This window comes from Solanum lycopersicum, chromosome 5 (assembly GCF_036512215.1).
Source record: "Solanum lycopersicum chromosome 5, SLM_r2.1".
In the NCBI taxonomy this organism is placed as follows: domain Eukaryota; kingdom Viridiplantae; phylum Streptophyta; class Magnoliopsida; order Solanales; family Solanaceae; genus Solanum; species Solanum lycopersicum.
Genome location: NC_090804.1, coordinates 25969860 through 25992960, shown reverse-complemented (window position 1 = coordinate 25992960; position 23101 = coordinate 25969860). Strand labels below are relative to the sequence as shown.

General features: G+C 39.2%; 1 protein-coding gene across 1 annotated transcript; it reads left to right on the top strand.

The window, feature by feature from the left end:
• Nucleotides 1-4422: 4422 nt before the first annotated feature.
• Nucleotides 4423-4956, top strand: LOC138348722 (uncharacterized). The gene has a single exon (XM_069298294.1). The coding sequence runs from the start codon at nucleotides 4423-4425 to the stop codon at nucleotides 4954-4956; it is 534 nt and encodes a 177-aa protein (XP_069154395.1).
• Nucleotides 4957-23101: the final 18145 nt, after the last annotated feature.

Here is a 23101-nt window from a genome sequence, read left to right as displayed (position 1 = left end):
CTCACATCGCCAAACTGAGGTTGGTGTGTTAGATTTGTGTAGGGAGGCCAGACTTAGACATGGATGTCATTGGATCAAGGGTGTTCCCTTTCTCACTGACGGGAGAGGCAGCAATTTGATTTACTGAGTTGCCCTATAATTCGATCTATACTTGGGAGCAGTTAAGGGATGCATTCCTAGCACGGTATTACCCGGTGTCTAAAAAGCTCAACCACAAATATAGAGTGAACAACTTGTGGCATTGCCTGGGGAGTCGGTAAGTATCTCTTGGGATATGTTCACTTCATTTGTGAGAAGTGTCCCAAACCACCGCATTCATGATGAGTCGTTGAAAGAGTACTTTTATAAGGGGTAAGATGATAATAATAAGAAAGTACTTGATACTATTGCGGGTGGTTCTTATGGTGAGTGCACATACGCAGATATCGCAGAGAAGTTGGAGAATTTTTTGTTGCAACAATAAGGCTTAGAGCACTAGGAAGTCAGACACTGGGAGAAACACCTTTAAAGTGTAAGCTACACACAACCTGGCCTCAGATGAGATTCGGAATAGATGGCTCATATGAGAACTGAGCTCGAGTTGGTATTGAAACGTATCACTAGAGGTGTGGAGAAAGTGAATGCCGTAAATTATTTGACTAAACCACCACCACAAATAGATGAATTCTACTATGTAGAGGATTCTTACGCAGTGAATGAGCAGACGGGGGGTTCTCGACCGAACTCCGAAGGCTCTAATAAGGATAATTGGCGCCAAGGTCAAGGAAATCAAGATCAGAACTATGGGAATTACAATCAAGAGGGTCATTTTGTTCAAGATGGAAACTATAACCGCAACAACAACTTCAACTGAGGTTACTATGGTAACAGAAACGATCAGAGTGGGTCCTAAGTTCCACCTTAAAATTGGGAAGTTTCTCCTAGGGATTGTGGAGTTAGTATGGTGCGAGATAAGGAGATGTTGAAAAAGATGATGAGGAGGTTCGATGCTAGTGATGAGCATGGTAAAGAGTTGAGAGGTGATTTGGCTAATATCGGGCAAAAGATAGATGCACATGTAATCTCAATCAAGCATCTTGAGTTGCAAGTGGCCCAATTATCTTCTACTATGAACCCACGCCAACCGGGTACTCATCCTAGCAATACTGTCAAAAATCCGAACAATGATTGACATTGTATGGTAGTCACTACTCAAGGGGGTAAGCAAACCATTGATCCACCGATGCCGTCTGGTGTAGAAGATGAGGTGAGAAAAGATAATGAGGTAGTGGAAGATAATTGTGAGTTGGTAGATAAAGTTGTGAAAGAAGTGGAGATACCCCAAAAGGTGATTCCCGTTCCTAGACCACCACTACCATTTCTGCAAATATTGGTAAAGAACACTGAGGATGGTAAATATCGACATTTTACTTCTATGTTCAATAAGCCTTTTATCATTTTTCATTTGATAGAAGCTCTTGAATAAATGCCCAGTTATGCCAAATTTATGAAAGATATGGTTACTAAGACGAGATTGATAAGTTTTGAGGATAACGACCGAATGCAACATTGTAGTGATATTGCTACAAGGTCTCTTGTGCAAAAGAGATAAGATCCGAGCGCTTTCACTATTCCATGTACCATCGCATTGTTACACTTTGGTAAAGCACTATGTAATCTTGGTTCAAGCATAAATCTCATGCCTCTCTCGATTTACAAGAAGTTGGGTTTGGATGATCGTAAGCCCACAGCGATGCGATTATTGATGTCCAATCGAATAATGAAGAGGCCTATTGGGATAATCCACGATGTGTTAGTGAAAGTGGAGTCGTTTATATTTCCGGCTGACTTTCTAATTCTTGACTATGAGTTGGATTTTAAGGTGCCTATTATTCTTGAGAGGCCGTTCCTTGCTACGGGTCGCACCTTGGTTGACATCTAAAAAAGGGTAAATGAAGTTTAGGTTAAATAATGAAGAAGCCACTTTACGCATTTGTAGGTCCATAAAGCAGAGTGGTGAGATCTAAACGGTATCTGCTATATCGTACAGGGTTGAGAGTACGTCTGAGGTACAAATCAAAGAGCGCCTTGGTGTTGAGGCACTAGCGGAGGTGATAATGAATTTTGAGAGTGATGGTATTGAGGAGTATGGGTCATTGGTTGTGGCACTTGATCGAGGTGATGTTCAGTTCAAACAAAAGTAATTGGAGTTAGATATGAAGCATCGCGAGTCTCCACGCGCGAAACCATTTATTGAGGCGGCCCCAAAATTAGAGCTTATGGCTCTACCACCTCATCTGAGATATGTATTCTTGGGAATAGATGACACTTTGCCGGTAATCATTAAATCGAATATGAATGTATAACAAGTAGAGTGTTTGGTAGAAGTGTTAAAAAGGTTCAAACGAACCATTGGTTGGACTATTGCGGATATTATTGGGATCCCACTTGGTATTGGTTAACACAAAATCCAACTCATGCCCAAACACAAGCCTAGTATTGAGCACCAAAGACGTTTGAATCCCCCTATGCCATTGGTAGTTAAGAAGGAGATTATTAAGTGGTTGGATGCCGGAGTCATATATACTATCAAAGATAGTAGTTGGGTATGTCCTGTTCAGTCTGTGCCCAAAAAGGGAGATATGACTGTGGTCCCTAATGAGAAATATGAGCTTGTCCCAATGAGGACGGTGACCGGATGGAGATTTTATATGGATTACTTGAAGTTGAATGCATGGACTGAGAAAGACCATTTTCCTATGCCCTTCATGGACCAGATGTTAGATACCCTTGCAGGAAATGGGTGGTACCATTTTCTTGATGGTTATTTAGGTTACAATCAAATCTCTATTGCACCAGAGGATCAAGAGAAAACCACCTTTACTTGCCCTTATGGGACATTCACATTCTATATGATGCCTTTTAGGTTGTGTAATGCACTTGTTACATTTTAGAGATGTATGATGTCAATATTCGCTGATATGGTGGAGGACACTATTGAGGTGTTTAGGGATGATTTTTTTAGTTGTTGGCGATTCTTTTTTATCGTTGTTTGAGTCACTTGGCCAAGTTCTCAAAAGATGTGATGATTGCAACCTTGTGCTAAATTGAGAAAAATGTCACTTTATGGTGAAAGGGGATATTATATTGGCCATCACATCTCAGATAAGGGGATAAAGGTTGATCAAGTCAAAGTAAAGTTAATAGAGTGATTTCCTCCACCCATCTTTGTAAAAGGTGTGAGATGTTTTCTTGGGCATGCAGGCTTCTGGCCGGAGGTTCATTAAGGATTTCTCAAAAATTGCACATCCTCTGTGCAATTTACTTGAGAAGAAATGTAAATTTTATTTTGGAGAGTTGAAGGCGAAGTTGGTGTCTGCACCCATAATTATTTCCCCGAATTGGAGTAATCCATTTGAGGTGATGTGTGATGCTAGTGGGGTTGCTCTTTGTGTGGTGTTGGGAAAAGAAGGGATAAAATTCACCCCATTTATTATGCTAGTAAGGCCTTAAATGAAGCACAAAAGAATTACACTGTTACTGAACAAGATCTCCTTGCGATGGTATTTGCTTTTGAAAAATTCCACTCCTATATGCTTGGCACAAGGGTCATAGTGCATACGAACCACTTCGCTTTAAGATTTTTGATGGCAAAGAAAGATGCAAAACCAAGGTTGGTTAGATGTGTACTACTGTTGCAAGAGTTTGATTTTGAGGTGAAAGATTGAAAAGGGACCAAAAATCAAGTTGCCGATCACTAGTCCAGATTAGAGGATGAAGCTATGCAAGAGTTGGGTGAAAAGGCTGAAATTGATGACACCTTCCCTGATGAGCATGTATTAATCGCTTTTCAAGACTTGATTCCATGGTTTGCCTATTTTGTAAATCATCTAGATAGTGATATAGTCCCATCAGACTTGTCCTTCCATCAGAGGAAAAAGTTCATGCATGATGTGAAAAAGTTCTTTTGGGATGATCCTTACTTATGCTGAAGTTGTGTTGATGGGATTATTCTTTGTTGAGTGCCAGAAGTTAAGATGCTAAGTGTTTTGGAGGCATGCCATTCCTCACCTGTGGGTGGGCATCATAGTTGTATACGGACATCCCATAAGATCTTGCAATGTGGGTACTATTGGCAAACCATTCACAAAGATGCTCATGAGTTTGCCAAGGCATGTGATAGGTTCCAAAGAGATGGAGGTATTTCGAGAAGGCAAGAGCTCTATTTAAATCCTATTCTAGTTATCGAGTTATTTGATGTATGGGGCATTAGTTATATGGGTCCGTTTGTGAGTTCCATTGGATATATTCTTATGGCGGTGGATTATGTGTCAAAATGGGTGTAATCCATAGCACTTGCTAACAATGAAAGGAAGAGTGTCAACACATTCTCGAAAAAGAACATCTTCTCTAGATTTGGCACACCTAGGGCCATTATTAGTGATGGGGGATCCCACTTGCGCTAACAAGTTATTTAAAGGTTTATTGGAGAGGGTTCGCCACAATGTAGCCACTCCGTACCATTCACAAACTAGTGGGCCTGTTGAGGTGTCCAACAGAGAAATCAAGCAGATCCTGTCAAAAACGGTAAATGCTAGTAGAATGGATTGGTCTAGGAGGCTTGATGATGATCTTTGGGCTTACCATATAGCATATAAGACTCCCATAGGTATGTCTGAGTACCAACTTGTATATAGGAAGGCTTGTCACTTGCCGGTTGAGTTAGAGAACAAGGCCATGTGGGCAATGAAGAAACTGAAGATGGATTGGAATAAAGCAGTGGAGAAGAGACTAAATGGGTTAAATGAGCTTGATGAGTTTAGCCTAAAAGCATATGAAAATTCAGACCTCTACAAAGAAAAGATGAAGAAGCACCATGACCAAAAAATTGAGAAGCACAAATTTGTAGTTAGGAATTTAGTACTTTTGTTTAATTCTAGGATGTACTTGTTTCCGGGCAAACTCAAGTCCAAATAGACTAGTCAGTTCTTGATCACTAAAGAGTTCCCACATGGAGCAGTTGAGTTGGAGAACAAGGAGGGTGCAAGGTTCACGGTAAACTGACAGAGAATTAAGATCTACCTCGGGTAGCGGAGAGTGCCCATGAAGTTGTTGAGGCATATTACCTTTATGAAGTCTGAGTAATCAAGGGTCTTGCGTCGTGCCGCGACGTTAAATCAGGCACTTCTTTGAAGGCAATCCAATGTGTATCCTCTAGCCAACAATATGTTTTTCTTTTCTTTGTAGGAACAATTGCATTTGTTTCGTTTTGATTTACTCAATGTCATGTGTAATTTTCTTTTATTGTTTTTAGTTTGTTGGCTAGAGAGTAGTTTAGGGTCCGTGTCTAAAAAAGTGTCTAGAAAACACAAAAAGAATGGCTTAACGAGTGCTAAATATGCAGGACCAAACCACAAAAATTTTGCAGAAATTGGTCTGGTGCACAAATTTACGGATCAATCAATGGGCCATCGTTATATCGACAGATCATCATTTCAATTACGGATCGTCGACGGGGTATCATCAGTTCACAAAATCCAGTGACCCGACTCGACCCAACTGGCTATATAAGATTATAACTATTCATTTACCCTCCCACACCTTTTCAAATTCCCCCCATCCTTTTCCCTCCGTTATTCCATTAACTCCCAATTGAACTCCCACAATCACCCACTCAAATTTCTTTCAGATTTCCAATTCTTCCAAACTGTCAGAAATCCCAAAACCCTAGTCCCCAAGTTCTCATCCATTTTCATTGCTTTCCCGGTTAGTGTTTGAAGGCGGGCAAGTAAGTTTGTGATGCAAGATCAACCACTCACTCCACTGCACTACAACTCTCAGGTATTTCATGTTCCTTTGCTCAATGAATTCTCGACATTTGCTTATGGAATTAAATTTGTTATTTGTGGGACTTTACTTAGGGACATAATTGAATGTTAAACTTTCTAAAAATGGGTTTTATGTCCCTTAGATGATAGAAAGTGAATGGGTTGGGGGTGGAATCTGTGTACAATTTAGTAGCTTGTAGTTTTTTTTTTGACTTAGGGCTTGTTAGTCTCTTAGAATTCATGGCTGAAATTGGCAAAATCGAAGCCCTAGGAATGATGAATTAGTCTTTTGATTGATATTGCATGTTGGGTGTACTAGTTTTTGCTTGAAAGTGCTCATTTGTGGGGTAAAAACCAAGCCCCAATCCTTTCTCTGACCAATAGAACGAGACCCCGTCTACAGACCGTCAGTTGATGGACGGACCGTCGATGGGGTCCGTCGATGGTTCACCTTGAAAACTGCCAACTGTTGAATGACAGAAGTGGACTAGGGTCCGTCGATTGATCGACGAGCCATTCTGCACATCCATCGTTTTTGTTTGAAACTTTGCTTTGTGAGATTTTAAAAAATTATTCAAAGATTCAAACGACGGAATGGACTATGGTCTATCGATTGATCGATGGGCCGTTTTGCATGTTCATCGTTTCTAGCTGAAAGTTCCGAGGAAAGATGAATTCTGAAATTCGCTAGGTGTCCATCGACGAACTGTGGTTTTATCAATGGGTCATCGTTGGTGCCAGTCTTCTGAGTCTGCAGTTCTACACTAACATATGTCCTATGTTTCCAGAATTTTTTATCTTATATTGTGTATGTCGGGTGATCACAATGAAACAAACAACTTCTTTTTCAGGTACTCATGGACCCCGAACCGGATATTGTCTATTCCAGGGGACGGTCTAAGTCTGTGGCACCATCCCGGTGCCTGATTGGCTCGTTCGATGATGAGAGTGATCCAGAATGCGTGCCCCAGGCATACAAACACCGACACCACTTGCTAGAGTAACTCAGGGCACCCCCAAGAGTTGCGGTTGGATTGAAGACGACGGTACGTTTGCTACACTCCACAATGAAACAAAGGAAAACATACAAGTAAGGGTCAGTACAAAATACGAGTACTGAGTAGATATCATCGGTCAACTCAAAATAGAAAACAGTATATATCAGATAATATCATAAAATCAACTACAATACTCAACAGGTAGCAAAAACAAGTACAAGAATCATTGATAATAACACCGAGTACACCCATTAGGACGCAAGCCTCTATACCATACTCATTTGGGAAATAGGTTCATTAAATCTGAGTATATTACCATAATTCAAGATTCCCTCTCTTTATTCCTCTTGTGCTGGAACGTGACACTCCGATCCCCTAATACTACGTGTCGGTTCGTGACACCCGATCCCCCTAATACTATGTGTCGGTTCGTGACACCCGATCCCCCCTAATACTACGTGTCGGTTCGTGACACCCGATCCCCCTAATACTACGTGTCAGTTCGTGAAATCCAATCCCCCTAATACTACGTGTCGGTTCGTGACACCCGATCCCCCAATTACTATGTGTCGGTTCGTGACACACCATCCCCCAACCTCATTCTTTTAGTTCATCAAGCCTTCTTTTATACCAAGGCATCATCGTTAACAAGAGGTTTTCAAGATTTCGGATTCAATAGCTTCATCATGCTTATTTCATCACAATTATATCATCACATCATGCAAACACACAATTAAGCATATAGAAGGGTTTACAATACTACCCAATACATATCATTCGCTATTAAGAGTTTACTATGAAATAACATAAAAACCATAACCTACCTCCACCGAAGATTAGTGATTAATCAAGCAAATTCCCCCAAGCTTTGTTTTCCTCTTCGTTTCTCCTCTCTCTCGATCATTCTTCTCCCTCTCTCTGTTCTTTCTATCTTTCTTATTCAAACCCTTTTTTCTTTTACCCTAATTAGCATATAATTAAGTATAAAAGATGATGAATCAACCCATAAATTAATTCAAGGTTATCTCCTTTAACCCTCCAGTAGTTAAATTATTAACATTAACCCACTAGATTTATAATTATAGAAGGAATAGTCAAAAACTCCCCTTAAAACATTTAACAGAAATCCGACTCAGCCTGGGATTATGCAGTCTGTGACGGCCCGTCGTGCCTGCGACGGTCCGTCCTACTGCTTCCATCACAAAGTTCAGAGACTAAATTTCACTAAAGGATCTGTGAGGGCCCGTCACGCCTGTGACGGTCCGTCCTGCCATTCCGTCACGAAGTTCAGAGAGTCGATTTCAGTACCCAAATTTTAGAAATCTAAGTGTTTTGGAATGAGACCCCCTCGACGGTCCGTCGTGGGATTCGTCGATCAAGACAGTTTTTTCAGAAATAAAATCTGTTGCTCAAAATGACTAAACAGGTCGTTACAATAACTACCAATTTACCCATCGTTCATCCCCGAACGATCACGAGAAGAAAAACAAAGGCGAAAGGGAGTACCTGAATCTGTAAACAGATGTGGGTATCTTTCTTGCATATCAGCCTCCTTCTCCCAAGTGGACTCTTCAACCGGCCGATTCTTCCATTGAACCTTAATGGATGCAATCTCCCTCGACCTCAACTTGCGGTCTTCTCTATCTAAAATAACAACAGGCTCCTCCTCATAAGACAAATTCTCATCAAGCAGAACTGAATCCCCAGGAATGAGGTAGTTTCCATCCCCATGGTACCTTTTCAACATAGACACATGACAGCCCTGGGGGTAAGGCTAATTCATAAGCTACCTCCCCCACGCGCTTCAGAACTTCAAATGGACCAATATACCTCGGACTGAGCTTACCTCGCTTACCAAACCGCATCACCCCTTTCATGGGCGAAACCTTTAGCAAGACTTGCTCACCCTCCATAAACTCCAAGTCTCTAACCTTTCGATCTGCATATTCTTTTTGCCTACTTTGAGCCGCTAGAAGCTTTTCTTGAATGCATTTCACTTTATCTAACGATTCCCGCAGAAGGTCAGTACCCCAAGGTCTAATCTCAAATGCATCAAACCACCCAATGGGAGACCTACATCTTCTCCCATACAGTGCCTCAAATGGGGCCATGTCGATACTTGAGTGATAACTATTGTTGTATGAGAACTCTGCTAAGGGTAAGAAATTATCCCAATGACCACCAAATTCTATCACACATGCACGAAGCATATCTTCCAAAACCTGAATCATTCGCTCAAACTGACCATCAGTCTGAGGGTGAAATGCAGTACTAAGATCCAACCTAGTACCCAATTCGGCATGCAATGTTTTCCAAAACTTAGAAGTAAGCTGCGTACCTCTATCTGATATGATAAAGAGTGGAACTCCATGCAATCGAACAATTTATGAGATATAGAGTTTGGCTAACTTCTATGCATTGTAAGTCACCTTGACCGGAATGAAGTGAGCAGACTTAGTCAATCTGTCCACAATTACCCAAAAAGAGTCAAACTTACCCAATGTCTTTGGAAGACCAACCATGAAGTCCTTCGCAATTCTCTCCCACTTCCATTCAGGAATGGGCATTCTTTGAAGTGTTCCTTCGGGCCTCTGGTGTTCATACTTTACTTGCTGACAATTCGGGCATTGAGCAACAAACTCAACAATGTCACGCTTCATCCTACTCCACCAAAAATATTGCTTTAGATCACGATACATCTTGGTTCCACCCGGATGTATAGAATACCTTGAGCTATGAGCCTCTGTAAGAATAGTGTGCATCAAATCATCGACACGGGGTACACATACCCTTCCCTTAATTCTCAAAACACCTTCCTCATCGATTTTTGCTTCTTTAGCCTCTCCTCGCAACACCTAATCTCGAATCCAAATCAGCTTCTCATCATTAAACTGCTTTCCCTTAATCTTGTCAAGAAAGGAAGATCTCGCCTCCACACAGGCCAAAAATCCTCCCTTCTCATTTATTTCTTGCCTCATTAAGTCATTAGCCAGAATCTGGACCTCTCTAGCCAATGGGCATCTTGAAACTTGCAAGTGGGCTAGACTTCCCATGCTCCCTGCCTTTCTACTTAAAGCATCTGCCACAACATTAGCTTTTCCCGGATGATACAAGATAGTGATATCGTAGTCCTTCAGTAATTCCATCCATCTCCTCTGTCTCAAGTTCAAATCCTTCTGCGTAAAAACATACTGTAGGCTACGATGATCCATATAGACTTCACACTTAACCCCATATAGATAGTGCCTCCATTGCTTTAACGCAAATATTACCGCGGCCAACTCCAAATCATGGGTCGGGTAATTGCGTTCGTGCATCTTTAATTGCCTTGAAGCATAAGCAATTACATTCTTCTCTTGCATTAGCACTGCACCCAAACCCGAATAAGATGCATCACAATAAACAATGAAGTTCTTACCTTCCACTGGCAAGGTGAGAATGGGTGCAGTAGTCAACAAAGTCTTGAGTTTCTGAAAGCTTTCTTCGCACTCGTTCGACCATACAAATGAAATATTCTGCTTAGTCAAGCTTGTCAACTAGGAAGCAATAGAAGAGAACCCCTTGACAAATCGGCAGTAGTAGCTAGCTAAACCAACAAAGCTCCTTACTTCTGACACATTAGTAGGTCTTACCCAATTCCTCACTATTTCAATCTTAGATGGATCCACCATCACTCCATCCTTAGAAACTACGTGCCCTAAGAAGGACACTGAATCTAGCCAAAACTCACACTTAGAGAATTTGGCATAAAGCTTTCTCTCCCTCAACATTTCCAACACAATTCTCAAGTTCTCCTCATGTTCTTTCTTGGTCTTTGAGTATACCAGTATATCATCAATGAATACAATGACAAAGAGATCCAGATATGGCTTAAAAATCTCATTCATCAAGATCATGAAAGCAGCAGGGGCATTCGTAAGCCCAAAAGACATTACTAAGAACTCATAATGCCAATACCTGGTCCGAAAAGAAGTCGTGGGCACATCTGCTGCCCATATTTTTAATTGACAATAACCAGATCTCAAGTCAATTTTTGAGAAGGTACAAGCACCTTGTAACTGATTGAATAAATTATCAATGCGAGGAAGAGGATACTTGTTCTTAACCGTTACCTTATTCAGTTGTCTGTAGTCTATGTACATCCGAAAGCTTCCATCGTTCTTCTTCACAAACAAAACAGGAGCACCCCAAGGGGATGCACTTGGTCTAATGAAGCCTTTGCTCAACAACTCTTGAAGTTGGGCCTTTAACTCCATTAACTCAGTGGGAGCCATTCTATATGGGGTATAGAAATGGGGCGAGTACCCGGTTCAATATCGATGCAGAAGTCAATATCTCTATTCGGTGGCATACCAGGAAGGTCTGCAGGAAACACATCTAAAAACTCGCGGACTATCGAAACCGACTCAATTGAAGGTACTTGGGTAGTATCATCCCTGAGGTGTGCCAAGAAAGCTAAACAACCCTTACAAACCATTCTCTTAGCACGAAGAAAGGAGACGATACGAACCGGATTGGAAGTGTAGTCACCCTCCCACACTAACGGATCTGTCCCTGGGAAAGCATAACAATGGGCCCTATCACCTGTCTGCCCGTGGCCCCTACCATGTTGCGCTGCAGTAGTTCCAGTTTGCCCGTTACCCTGGCCGTTCTGGTGACCACCATTATCTCGGCCACCACGTCCTTCCGAATAATGGCCTCTTCCATGACCACCTCTACCTCTGATTATTGGGGGTCTGTAACTCGGTTTTGGACAATTCCTCCTAATATGTCCAGTCTCTCTACATCCATAACATTCTCTGGATTCAAGCATAGGTCCTTGTGAGAACGACAGAGTCTAAGGATAACTTCCAAACTCAGAAAAATGTTGACCGGTCTGCGGTGGACCCCCAGCTACAGCCTGTAGTGAAGACTGAATAGGTCGGGCTAGATAACCTCCTGAACCCTTCCCTCTGGAGCAAGAACCATTAAACTCACCTCCCTTACGAAACCTTTTAGATGTCGATGCCAAGGTGAAGTCATCCGGCTTTACTCCCTCCACCTCTATCACGAAGTCTACCACTTCCTGAAAGGATTTCACTGTAGCCGCTACCTGTAAGGCTGAAATCCGCAAGTCTGACCTCAACCCCTTCACAAAACGGCGAATCCGCTCTTGTGGGCTGAAACAAAGCTGGGTGCCATACCTGGAAAATGCGCGAAACTTAGCCTCATACGCAGTAACCGACATCCTACCTTGCTCTAGGCTCAAGAACTCATCTCTCCTCCTATCCCTCAAAGTACGGGGTATCTACTTCTCCATAAATAAGCTAGAGAATGATGCCCAAGTCATAGGTGGTGCCTCTATTGGTTGACACTCAACATGTGACCGCCACCACAATTTGGCATTCCCTTGAAACTGATAAGTCACAAACTCAACGCCAAATCGTTCTACTATACCCATGTTGTGTAGTAGCTCATGACAATCAACCAGAAAATCATAGGCATCCTTAGATTCGGCACCCTTCAAGACTGGGGGTTTCAATTTCAAGAACTTACTGAAAAGTTCATGCTGATCACTTGTGATTATAGGCCCTGTAGTCAACCGAGGAAACGTGCCCTATTTCCAATGAGGCATCCATGCGGGGAGCCACATTAGCTGCATGTTGAACCTCCGGAACCTGAGGTGCTTGTGCAGAAAACACTGGAGGCGTCTGGCCTTGATCAGATAACCCGCTAAGATAAGCAAGAACCTGATTGATCATCTCTAGGGTAGGTTGGGGTGGTAATTCCTCATTCTGCACTTGTTCATTCTCCCCTTCCTCCCCCTCTCTTACTACTTCCTCAGTCGGTGGAGGAGTCACCGCCCTAGTACTAGATGGGCCAGGTGTTTGTCCTCTTCCTCTAGAGGACGTCCTACCACGACCTCTACCACGGCCTCTTGCCGCTGCTCCTCTTCGAGCTACAGTCTCAGTGGCTGGCTCAGATGCACCCTGTCCTGCCGGTGCTGGTGTTGGCGTAGTTGTTTCTCTAGTTCTAACCATCTGCGAAATAGAGTGAATATGGTCAGATACCAATTTGTATCACCTATATACCAATTGGATCCAAGTAATAGCACGAAAGAAAGAAAGAATGGAATTTTCCTAAAGTCTTATAGCCTCTCAAAGAAAAGTAAAGGCGTCCCCCTACCGTTCCTTAAGACTCTACTAGACTCGTTCTTGTGTGATGAGACCAACGAACCTAATGCTCTGATACCAAGTTTGTCACGACCCAAATCGAGCCGTGAGTGGCACCCATATTTATCCTCCTATGTGAGAGAACCAACCAATATAAACCCCAACATTTAACCATAATAAACAGAATACAATTCGGAAGACTTAAAACTCATTAATAAAAACGGATTAATAACTTCTAAAACTCAAACACTTATTATTATCCCTAAAATCTGGAAGTCATCATCACAAGAACATCTATCCTCAATTTACTAAAGCTAAGAGTATCTAAGAAACTAAACATAAATAATAGCTAGTCTATGCCAGAACATCAAGGCATCAAGACATGAAGAAGAAGATCCAGTCCAAACTAGAAGCTTTAGCTCACCCTGAAATCTGACGTGATGAAGACTGGCTAGAGTTGCGGTTGGATTGAAGACGACGGTACATTTGCTGCACTCCACAATGAACAAAAGGAAATCATACAAGTAGGGGTCAGTACAAAACACGAGTACTGAGTAGATATCATCGGTTAACTCAAAATAGAAAATAGTATATATCAGATAATATCATAAAATCAACTACAATACTCAACAGGTAGCAATAACAAGTACAAGAATCATTGATAATAACGCCGAGTACACCCATTAGGACGCAAGCCTCTATACCATACTCATTTGGGGAATAGGTTCATTAAATCTGAGTATATTACCATAATTCAAGATTCCCTCTCTTTATTCCTTTTGTGTCGGAACGTGACACTCTGATCCCCTAATACTACGTATCGGTTCGTGACACCCGATCCCCCTAATACTACGTGTCGGTTCGTGACACCCGATCCCCCCTAATACTACGTGTCGGTTCGTGACACCCGATCCCCCTAATACTACATGTCGGTTCGTGACACCCGATCCCCCTAATACTACGGTCGATTCGTGACACCCAATCCCCCTATTAATACGTGTCGGTTCGTGACACCCGATCCCCTAACCTCATTCTTTTAGTTCATCAAGCCTTCTTTTATGCCAAGGCATCATCATTAACAAGAGGTTTTTCAGGATTTAGGATTCAATAGTTTCATAATGCTTATTTCATCACAATTATATCATCACATCATGCAAACACACAATTAAGCATATAGAAGGGTTTACAATACCACCTAATACATATCATTCACTATTAAGAGTTTACTATGAAATAACATAAAAACGATAACCTACCTCCACCGAAGATTAGTGATCAAGCAAGAAAATTCCCCCAAGCTTTGTTTTCCTCTTCGTTTCTCCTCTCTCTCGATCGTTCTTCTCCCTCTCTCTGTTCTTTCTATCTTTCTTATTCAAACCCTTTTTCTTTTAGCCTAATTAGCATATAATTAAGTATAAAAGATGATGAATCAACCCATAAATTAATTCAAAGTTATCTCCTTTAACCCTCCAGTAGTTAAATTATTAGCATTAACCCACTAGATTTATAATTATAGCAGGAATAGTCCAAAACACCCCTTAAAACATTTCGCAGAAATCCGACTCAGCCTGGGATTAGGCAGTCTGTGACGGCCCGTCGTGCCTGCGACAGTCCGTCCTGCTGCTTCCGTCACAATGTTCAGAGACTAAATTTCACTAAAGGATCTGTGACGGCCCGTCACGCCTGTGACAGTCCGTCCTGCCATTCCGTCACGAAGTTCAGAGAGTCGATTTCAGTACCCAAATTTTAGAAATCTAAGTGTTTTGGAACGAGACCCCCTCGACGGTCCATCGTGCCCATGATGGTCCATCGTGAGATCCGTCGATCAAGACAGTTTTTCATAAATAAAATCTGTTGCTCCAAACGACTAAACAGGTCGTTACAAGTTAGAGTCCAATCCTTTAGTTAATTTTACCTTTTGGGAATATCTTGGCCTAACCAACATAGACCACGCGAGCTAATATGGAATCCGGTGTCATGGAACCCTACACCGAAAAAAGGTAGACTACTTGCAAGGGTAGTATCAAAACATGAACATAGCACATATGTGGATCCACTAGCTAGTATTCCTATGGGAGAAATATAGTTCAAAAACTAGGAGATATAGTTGGAACCCTCTTTATTCTACATGCCTTATTGTCACACCCATATTTTTGAATCCAAATGCAACCGGCGTCGTTAACCTCTTAGAGGTCGCAGACAAGCCTCTTCTTAGCTTTTATCACAATTGTACAGTTAAATTTGTGAAAAAATTTAATACTATTTAAAATTTAATGAAGTATACTTAGACTTCATATAATTACTGCATAAGAGTGATAATCTACGGCTCAAACTAATGCAACCATCTATTAAAGAATAAACAATCGAAATAGAGAATAATAATCATCATCATAATAATAATTATAGTTAACCAATCAGCCTTATTACAAACGCTTGAACAAATGTTTGAAATGAAATGCTAGGGACTACATCCACCAGCGGTCTATTGTACTAAAGCTAGAACAATAAAGTGTAATATCCTCGAACTCAAGAGGACCTAACAAAGTCTGGAGATCGCTAATCCAAACTACATAGTTGAATCTTCAATCTTCTCTAGAAACCGCACCTATAAAAATAGTAATAATATACGGGGTTAGTAAAAACTTGTACTAAGTATGGGTGTATGGACATTAACACATAAGGACTATGCACGATCAAGGAAAGATCTTCCTAAAGCAACATGTTGTTTCTGGAAAGTTAAGTAACTTTACTTTTTAAATTGATATTTCTATTTCATGCTATGAATATGACAGGATTTCATGCATTTAAAGAACACAACTAATTTTCTATATGAACATAAGACCTTGAAATCATGGACATAATTTTAGAAAAACTTAAACAGAACTTAAGAAATTGCTCCCTTAGGCCGGAGCTCTTCCCTCCAGCCTTATTTTATTTTTATTTTTTTTCTTCTTTCTATTGTGTAGTTCAATGATATCCTTTGATCTTATTTTGTACTTACAAGTGCAATGTTTCATTGTAGTCCCATACCTACAATGAATCGCGTAAGTAATCCAAAAGACTAAGGAAATGATTTGGCTACCTTAGTTACATGTTATATTTTCCATTCTTAATAAATTGGGTATGAAGTCTTTATAAGCCAATCTTTATTGGCTATGCCCATTATTTGATCATTTGAGTAATATAAAGATGTTGGGGCATATATTCAAACTTCAAATGATTGAGTCATTATGTTTTGCTCTCTTTATTGGCATATATTTATTTGCTATGCCCATTATTTGATCATTCACATAATATAAATATTATTGGCCATGCCAATTATTTGATCACTTGCATGATATAAAGATTATGGGGCATCGATTAGTCATTATGTTTTTCTCCCTTTATTGGCATGATATAAGAAGTCATTATAAGCTAATCTTTATTGGCTATGCCCATAAGTTGTTAAAAACTTTATTCATATCAAAACTGATGATTGATATTCTTAAGCTCTTGCTTTCTTAGTTCACTTTGAACAAAAAATTCTTCTTCTTTCTTTCTTACTTTCTTAAAGAAATATTTAGCATTATGATCATGTGAGGTAACATGAAATCTAGTGTCTTCCTCACACTGAAAAGGGGTGGTTCACCATTCAAAGTGAACCTAGATCATGTGATTTAACATGAAATCCAGTGTTCTCCCCACACCGAAAAGGGGTGGTTCACCGGCTAAAGTTAAACCAGGTCCAGTGTCTTCCCCACACCGAAAAGAGGTGCTTTATGACTAGAGTGAAACCGATACTTTCTTGAGCATTAAACTGACATAGTTCATGTGAGCTAAACATGAACTCCAGTGTCCGCCCCACACCGAAAAAGGGTGGTTTCACTGGCCAAAGTGAAACCGCATACTAACTAGCTCTCTTAGGTGGAATCCACTATCTAGTTCTTATGCTGGCAACATTGTTCAAAGACTAGGAGATTTTCGGAGACTCTTATCCACCTTGGTGGAGCCTCATCTCATGAGGCTTACACGTTCTTGCACAACCTTATTGCTAGTCTTTCGGTGCTTTGCACAATTTCTTTTTCTTTATAACTTTTAGAGTGGACTCAAACATTATGGAAGCTTGCTTCTAGTTATGAGGTTTACTTAACTCTATGGATAACTTGTCATCTCTTTCTTTACTTGATGAATGTGAAATTAAACCTTACATTATCATCATGGTATTACTGAGACTTGTCTCACAATTTCTAACACCCTGTTATCTGAGAATTTTTAACGTAGCTCAATGGATGACTTGTCACCCCTTTCTTTACTTGATGAATGTGAACTTAAGTCTCACATTATCATTATGGTGTGAGTGAGACTTGTCTCATTAATTCTAACACCCTCTTATGTGAGTATCTGTAGCATAATTGTTTAGGTGTAAGTGGAACTTTTCTCACTTCCATTAACACCCCATTCTATATCAATTTCATAACTCATAAGCTTTTAGATATGTCATTACTAACCTTATATTGCTCAATGTCATTTGGCAGCCTTATACAATTCTTTATGAAAGTTATAAACTTATTCAATGTATGTCTATATTCATAGTTCATTTGGAAAGGGTATGTTGGAACTTGTCCCGATGATTGGAATACCATTGGTTATTAATTCATTAAGTTACATTGGTCATGCATAATTTGGTATAACTTATTTATTATCCAATTTTATATGATATTCTGGAAATAACATTGCAAGCCAATTTATTGGCATAGACCAAACTTTCACATATTATGGTAATCTAGAATATTATTTGCCAATTTATTGGCATAAGCCAAACTTTCACATATTATGATAATCTAAAATATTGTTAGCCAATTTATTGGCATAAGCCAAAATTTCATATACTATGGTAATCTATACGTTTATTTTGAGCAAGCCAACTTTTAACATTTGTTTTGATTAGATCATCAGAACAATTGAGTGCTTATTTTGGCTAATCTACTATGTTAAATTGGCATTGGAGATTCATTATCTAGTTTTGATTCTCATTCTTATTTCTTCTTGGAAACATCGCATTCTAAACACTTACACATATTTTTTAAAAAACAATTAGTAATCAAAATCTTCATCCCTTTCAACAGTAAATTGAATTTCATAAACAACTTATAACAATTTCATCTTCTCAAACACAATTGGGTATTTATTATATGGATTTAACCTATATGTGTCATTCGACATTATTAAATCATAGAAACCTACACATAATTATAATTTAGCACCACATACCAACAACATGCTCGAGATTTTGCATTATACATACTACTAGAAATCGAAAATAGGGAGAACTAGGGAGATGAACATTCGAAAGTTTCAGTGGGAACAACCCTAGTTTCAGATCTCTTGAATTTGAAACGTTTAAAAAGCCTCTTGGGGAAAGGAAACCAAGATATAAAACCCATACCTTATGTAGAATTGAATCTATGTAGATCACTTTGCACGAAAACCTTGAAGAATACCTTGAAATCGCCTAAGAGAAGTTTTGTCTTTCTACGTTTTACTTACTGCCTTTCAGCCGCATTTCTAAGTGAATAATCGTGAGTTCTAGGTATTAAGAACTAATATGGAATAATTCAAATCTAGAATAATTAGCTTAATTAATAAATCAATTATTTAATTACTAAAACCCTCCTCCTAAATTGACTAGATATAGGAGAACATTCTGCTTAGTCAAATGTGAAATTTTCCTAAGTGTCTTGACTAACATAATGAATTTTAATTAATTATTTAAGTTGCTAATTTAATTAATTAAGTGTTTTAGGTTGTCGGGTGCACTAGTTAGTTAATTTTGATTTGTCCTAGATTAGTTAGCTAGTTAGGTAAGTTATTTATAGCCTAGAGTTGGTTAGGAAGCTCAACCCCATATGGATTGACCCCCACATGTGTGCCTTCCCCTAACTGCCCTAACCAAATTCGGTTGGGCTTGTCTCTTGGCCGATTAGCACATGTGCTTGCACATGTGTTGCTGCCCATTTATGTTGTCCCAAGGATCCTCACTATATCCTTGGGCACTGCTTACTCTACATGATCATTTTATATAATCATGTGCTATGGTACCTAGCCTTGACACCAGGATGCTTGTACGTAATGTGTTAAATTAATCAATATTTTCTCTTAGGGTCTTCATTGCAGGTACGATTGTTAGACAAGATTGGATTATATTTTAACTACTTGTGTATACATAGAAATTGGCTAACACCCTTAAGTCAATATTCTATAATATGCCCAATATTTCTCAATTTTGGAAATTGGGATGCCTATATACCCCAATACGCATTCTTAAAAATTAAATAGACTCTTCACTAGAGGAGTACATTTTCTCGAATGTTACATTATCCCCCCTTAGGAACATTTATCATGGAATGACACTACACATTATTTTTAATCAAAGAGGGTATTTTCGAAAAAACACATCAACATACTTGAAACTTTTCTCTTTGTGAATATCTGATTAACAACTTACTCTTGATGATGCACATCACTCAATGCTTATCTGAAGCTTCATTTATGAGATTGAGGAACTTCCTTATCAATCTCACTTTAACTCAAAGCACATCACAACTCATGCAACACAAAATCATGTCACCGCTATACAAAATAGCAACATGAATGCAAGCATGAACTAATATTAATTCATATAGTGCAAGTATAAAACACACAGTTATGGACTTAAAATACCAAAACCGACTAATGCACTAAAATTTAGAGTTTCATAAACAAAATCAGACTTAGGAAGAGTATATCTAACCTCAAGAACTTAAAAAGTGAGGGTAACGGGATCTCAATTGACTGGGTGTGTTCTCCAGGCTTAAGGTGTTCGGCCTTAACCTTTTGGCAATTCGGGAAATCCTCCACAAACTTAGAAATATCTCGCTTCATACCTTCCCACCAATATATCTCCTTGTGATCATGATACATCTTGAAACTCATTCACTATGGACACAGAGTCTATGGAAGGAACTTCATGTTCTAAGTCATCGACTCTGATTAAGTGGTATAATCACCCCTTAGATAACATCTCATTGGCTTTATGATGGGAAACTATTTGGCATGTTGGATTTGAAATACACCCTTCCCATTCAAGCTCTAACTCATGAGGAAACTAAAACCTTACTACCATGGTTCAACAATCTATGGTAGTGTAACATTCATGGAGCCAATCTATACCCAATTTATATCAAAGTCAAGCATTGTTAATTCTATTAGGTCAGCATGGGTAACTGTATCAAGAACACTTATGGGGAAATCACTATATACCCTTTCAGCTCTAATGTTGTCTCCTATGTGAGTACTTACTAGAAAAGGTTCATGCAAGATCTCAGGAAGCAAGTCCAATTTACTAGCTACTAGAGGAGTAACAAAAGATAAGGTGGATCTTAGATCTAACAATTCATACATAGGAAAAAAAAGGCATGCAAGGTACCAGTGACCACATCAGCTGAATTCTCCTTCTACTCTCTACCTTTCAAAGCATAGAACCCTTAATCTGGAGCCTTAGACCAACTCGACCATCTGAACAATTTTTGTACCATACATGAGCCACATCCTTGAACTGGTATGCAGCCAACTCAACCTTCTCCTTTTCATTAACACCCATGTCACAAAATATTTTGTAGACCTCATCCACAAACTCTTAGGGATCTCATTAGTTCTGGACCCAAAATAGACTAGAGGATTCATTCTGGTGAAATCCCTCAGTCTGCTAGCCATGGTGCTAGCATCTGGGTTCTCCTTGGGAGCACCCTCTCTAGTGTCTGGGCTGTGATAGACTGTGGTTGAGTAGTGATGGTTTGGGCCATCTGAACTAGTGCATCTCTCACTAGTCCATTCGTCAAAGCAGCTGGGTTGACGGGCACTTGCACTCCAGCAACTGTGGCTTGAGGAGGAGCTTGGTTTCCCCTAGCAGCTGCTTCTCCAACTCTCCTGCATGCGTATCTTATTCTGTTCATTTTATACATTCACAAAAAAAAAGGAAGTTTGATACTAGAATGACACAAATGTCAAAGCTCTACACGACACGGTAAAGAGTACAAGAAGGGATGGTTCTGAAAATCACCTAATCTCTAAGTCATGATTGTGGTGCACTTCACAATCTTAATTTAGAAACTATGCAACTTGGTTTTTTTAAGACTTTGTTCCTAGATAATTTAATTTCATGATCTGATACCAAGTTTGTCACACCCAGATTCTGGAAACCAAATGTGACCGGCGTCATTAACCTCTTAGAGGTCGCAGATAAGCTTCTTCTTAGCTTTCATCACAATCATACAATTAAATTTGCAGAAAATTTAAAACTTTTTAAACTTAATGAAGTATACTTAGACTTCATATAATTACTACAGAAGAGTTATATGCTACGACTCAAACTAAAGCAACCATCTATGAAATATTAAACAATCAAAATAGAGAATCATCATCATAATAATAATAATAATAATAATAATAATAATAATAATAATAATAATAATAATAATAATAATAATAGTTTGCCAATCGGCCTTATTAGAAACGCTTGAACAAATGTTTGAAATCAAACACTAGGGACTACATCTACCAGCTATGTCTATTGTACTAAAGCTAGAATAATAAAGTGTAGCATCCCCGAACTCATGAGGACCTACCAAAGTCTGGAGATTACTAATCCAAACTGCTTCATCGAATTTTTAATCTTCTCTAGAACCTGCACCTATAAAATAGTAATAATATATGGGGCAAGTACACACTTGTACTAAGTATGGGTGCATGCACATTAACACATAAGGACTATGCATGATCAAGTAAAGCTCTTCCTAAAGCAACATGTCGTTTCTAAAAATTTAATCACTTTACTTTCTTAATTCATTATTTCTATTTCATGCTATGAATATGACATGTTGTCATGCATTTATATCAGACAACTCATTTTCTATATGAACATAAGACGTTGGTATCATCAACATAATTTTAGAACAACTTAAACAAAACTTAAAAAATTGCTTCCTTAGGCCGAAAGCTCTTTCTTCCAGCCTTAGTTTATTTTTCAATCCTTTTTTCCTCTTTCTGTTGTTTAGTTCAATGATCTCCTTTGATCTTATATTTTACTTACAATTGCAATGTTTCATTGTAGTTCCATACCTACAATGAATCGAGTAAGTAATCCAAAAGACTAAGGAAATTATATGGCTACCTTAGGTTCAAGTTATATTTTCCATTCTTATTAAATTGGGCATGAAGTCTTTATAAGCCAATCTTTATTGGCCATGCCCATTATTTAATAATTTTCATAATATAAAGATGTTGGGCATATATTCAAACATCAAATGATTGAGTCGTTATGTTTTGTTCTTTTTATTGGCTATTCCCATTATTTGATCATTGACATAATATAAAGATTATTGGCCATGCCAATTACTTGATCACATGCATGATATAAAGATTATGTGGCATTGATTAGCCATTATGTTTTGTCATGATATAAGAGGTCATTATAAGTCAATATTTATTAGCTATGCCTATAACTTGTTAACAACTTCATTATTATCAAAAATGATGATTGATATTCTTAAGCTCTTACTTTCTTAGTTCACTTTGAACTAACATTTCTACTTTCTTTCTTACCTTCTTAAAGAAATCCTTAGAATTAAGATCATGTGAGCTAACATGAAATCCAGTATTTGCTTCACACTAAAAAGGGGTGGTTCATCAGTCAAAGTGAACCTATATCATGTGAGTTAACATGAAATCTAGTGTCTGCCCCACACCGAAAAGGGCTGGTTCACCGGCTAAAATGAAACCAAGTCCAGTGTCTTCCCCTCACCGAAAAGAGATGGTTCACGACTAAATTGAAACCTAATACTTTCTTGAGCATTTAACCGACATAGATATTGTGAGCTAAACGTGAAATCCAGTGTCTGCCCCACACCAAAAAGGGGTGGTTTCACCGTCCAAAGTGAAACCACATACTACCTAGCTCTATTGAGTGGAATCTACTGGCTAGTTCCTAAGCTGGCAACATAGTTTGAAGACTATGAGATTTTTGGAAACTCTTATCCACCTTGGTGGAGCCTCAACTCATGAGTCCTACACGTGCTTGCACAAGCTCATTGCTAGTCTATCAGTGCATTGCTCAATTTCTTTTTCTTTA

What these genes read in the sequence shown, in the direction of transcription:
- LOC138348722 (XM_069298294.1), top strand. Translation starts at nt 4,423, where the DNA reads ATGGGGGATCCCACTTGCGCTAACAAGTTATTTAAAGGTTTATTGGAG.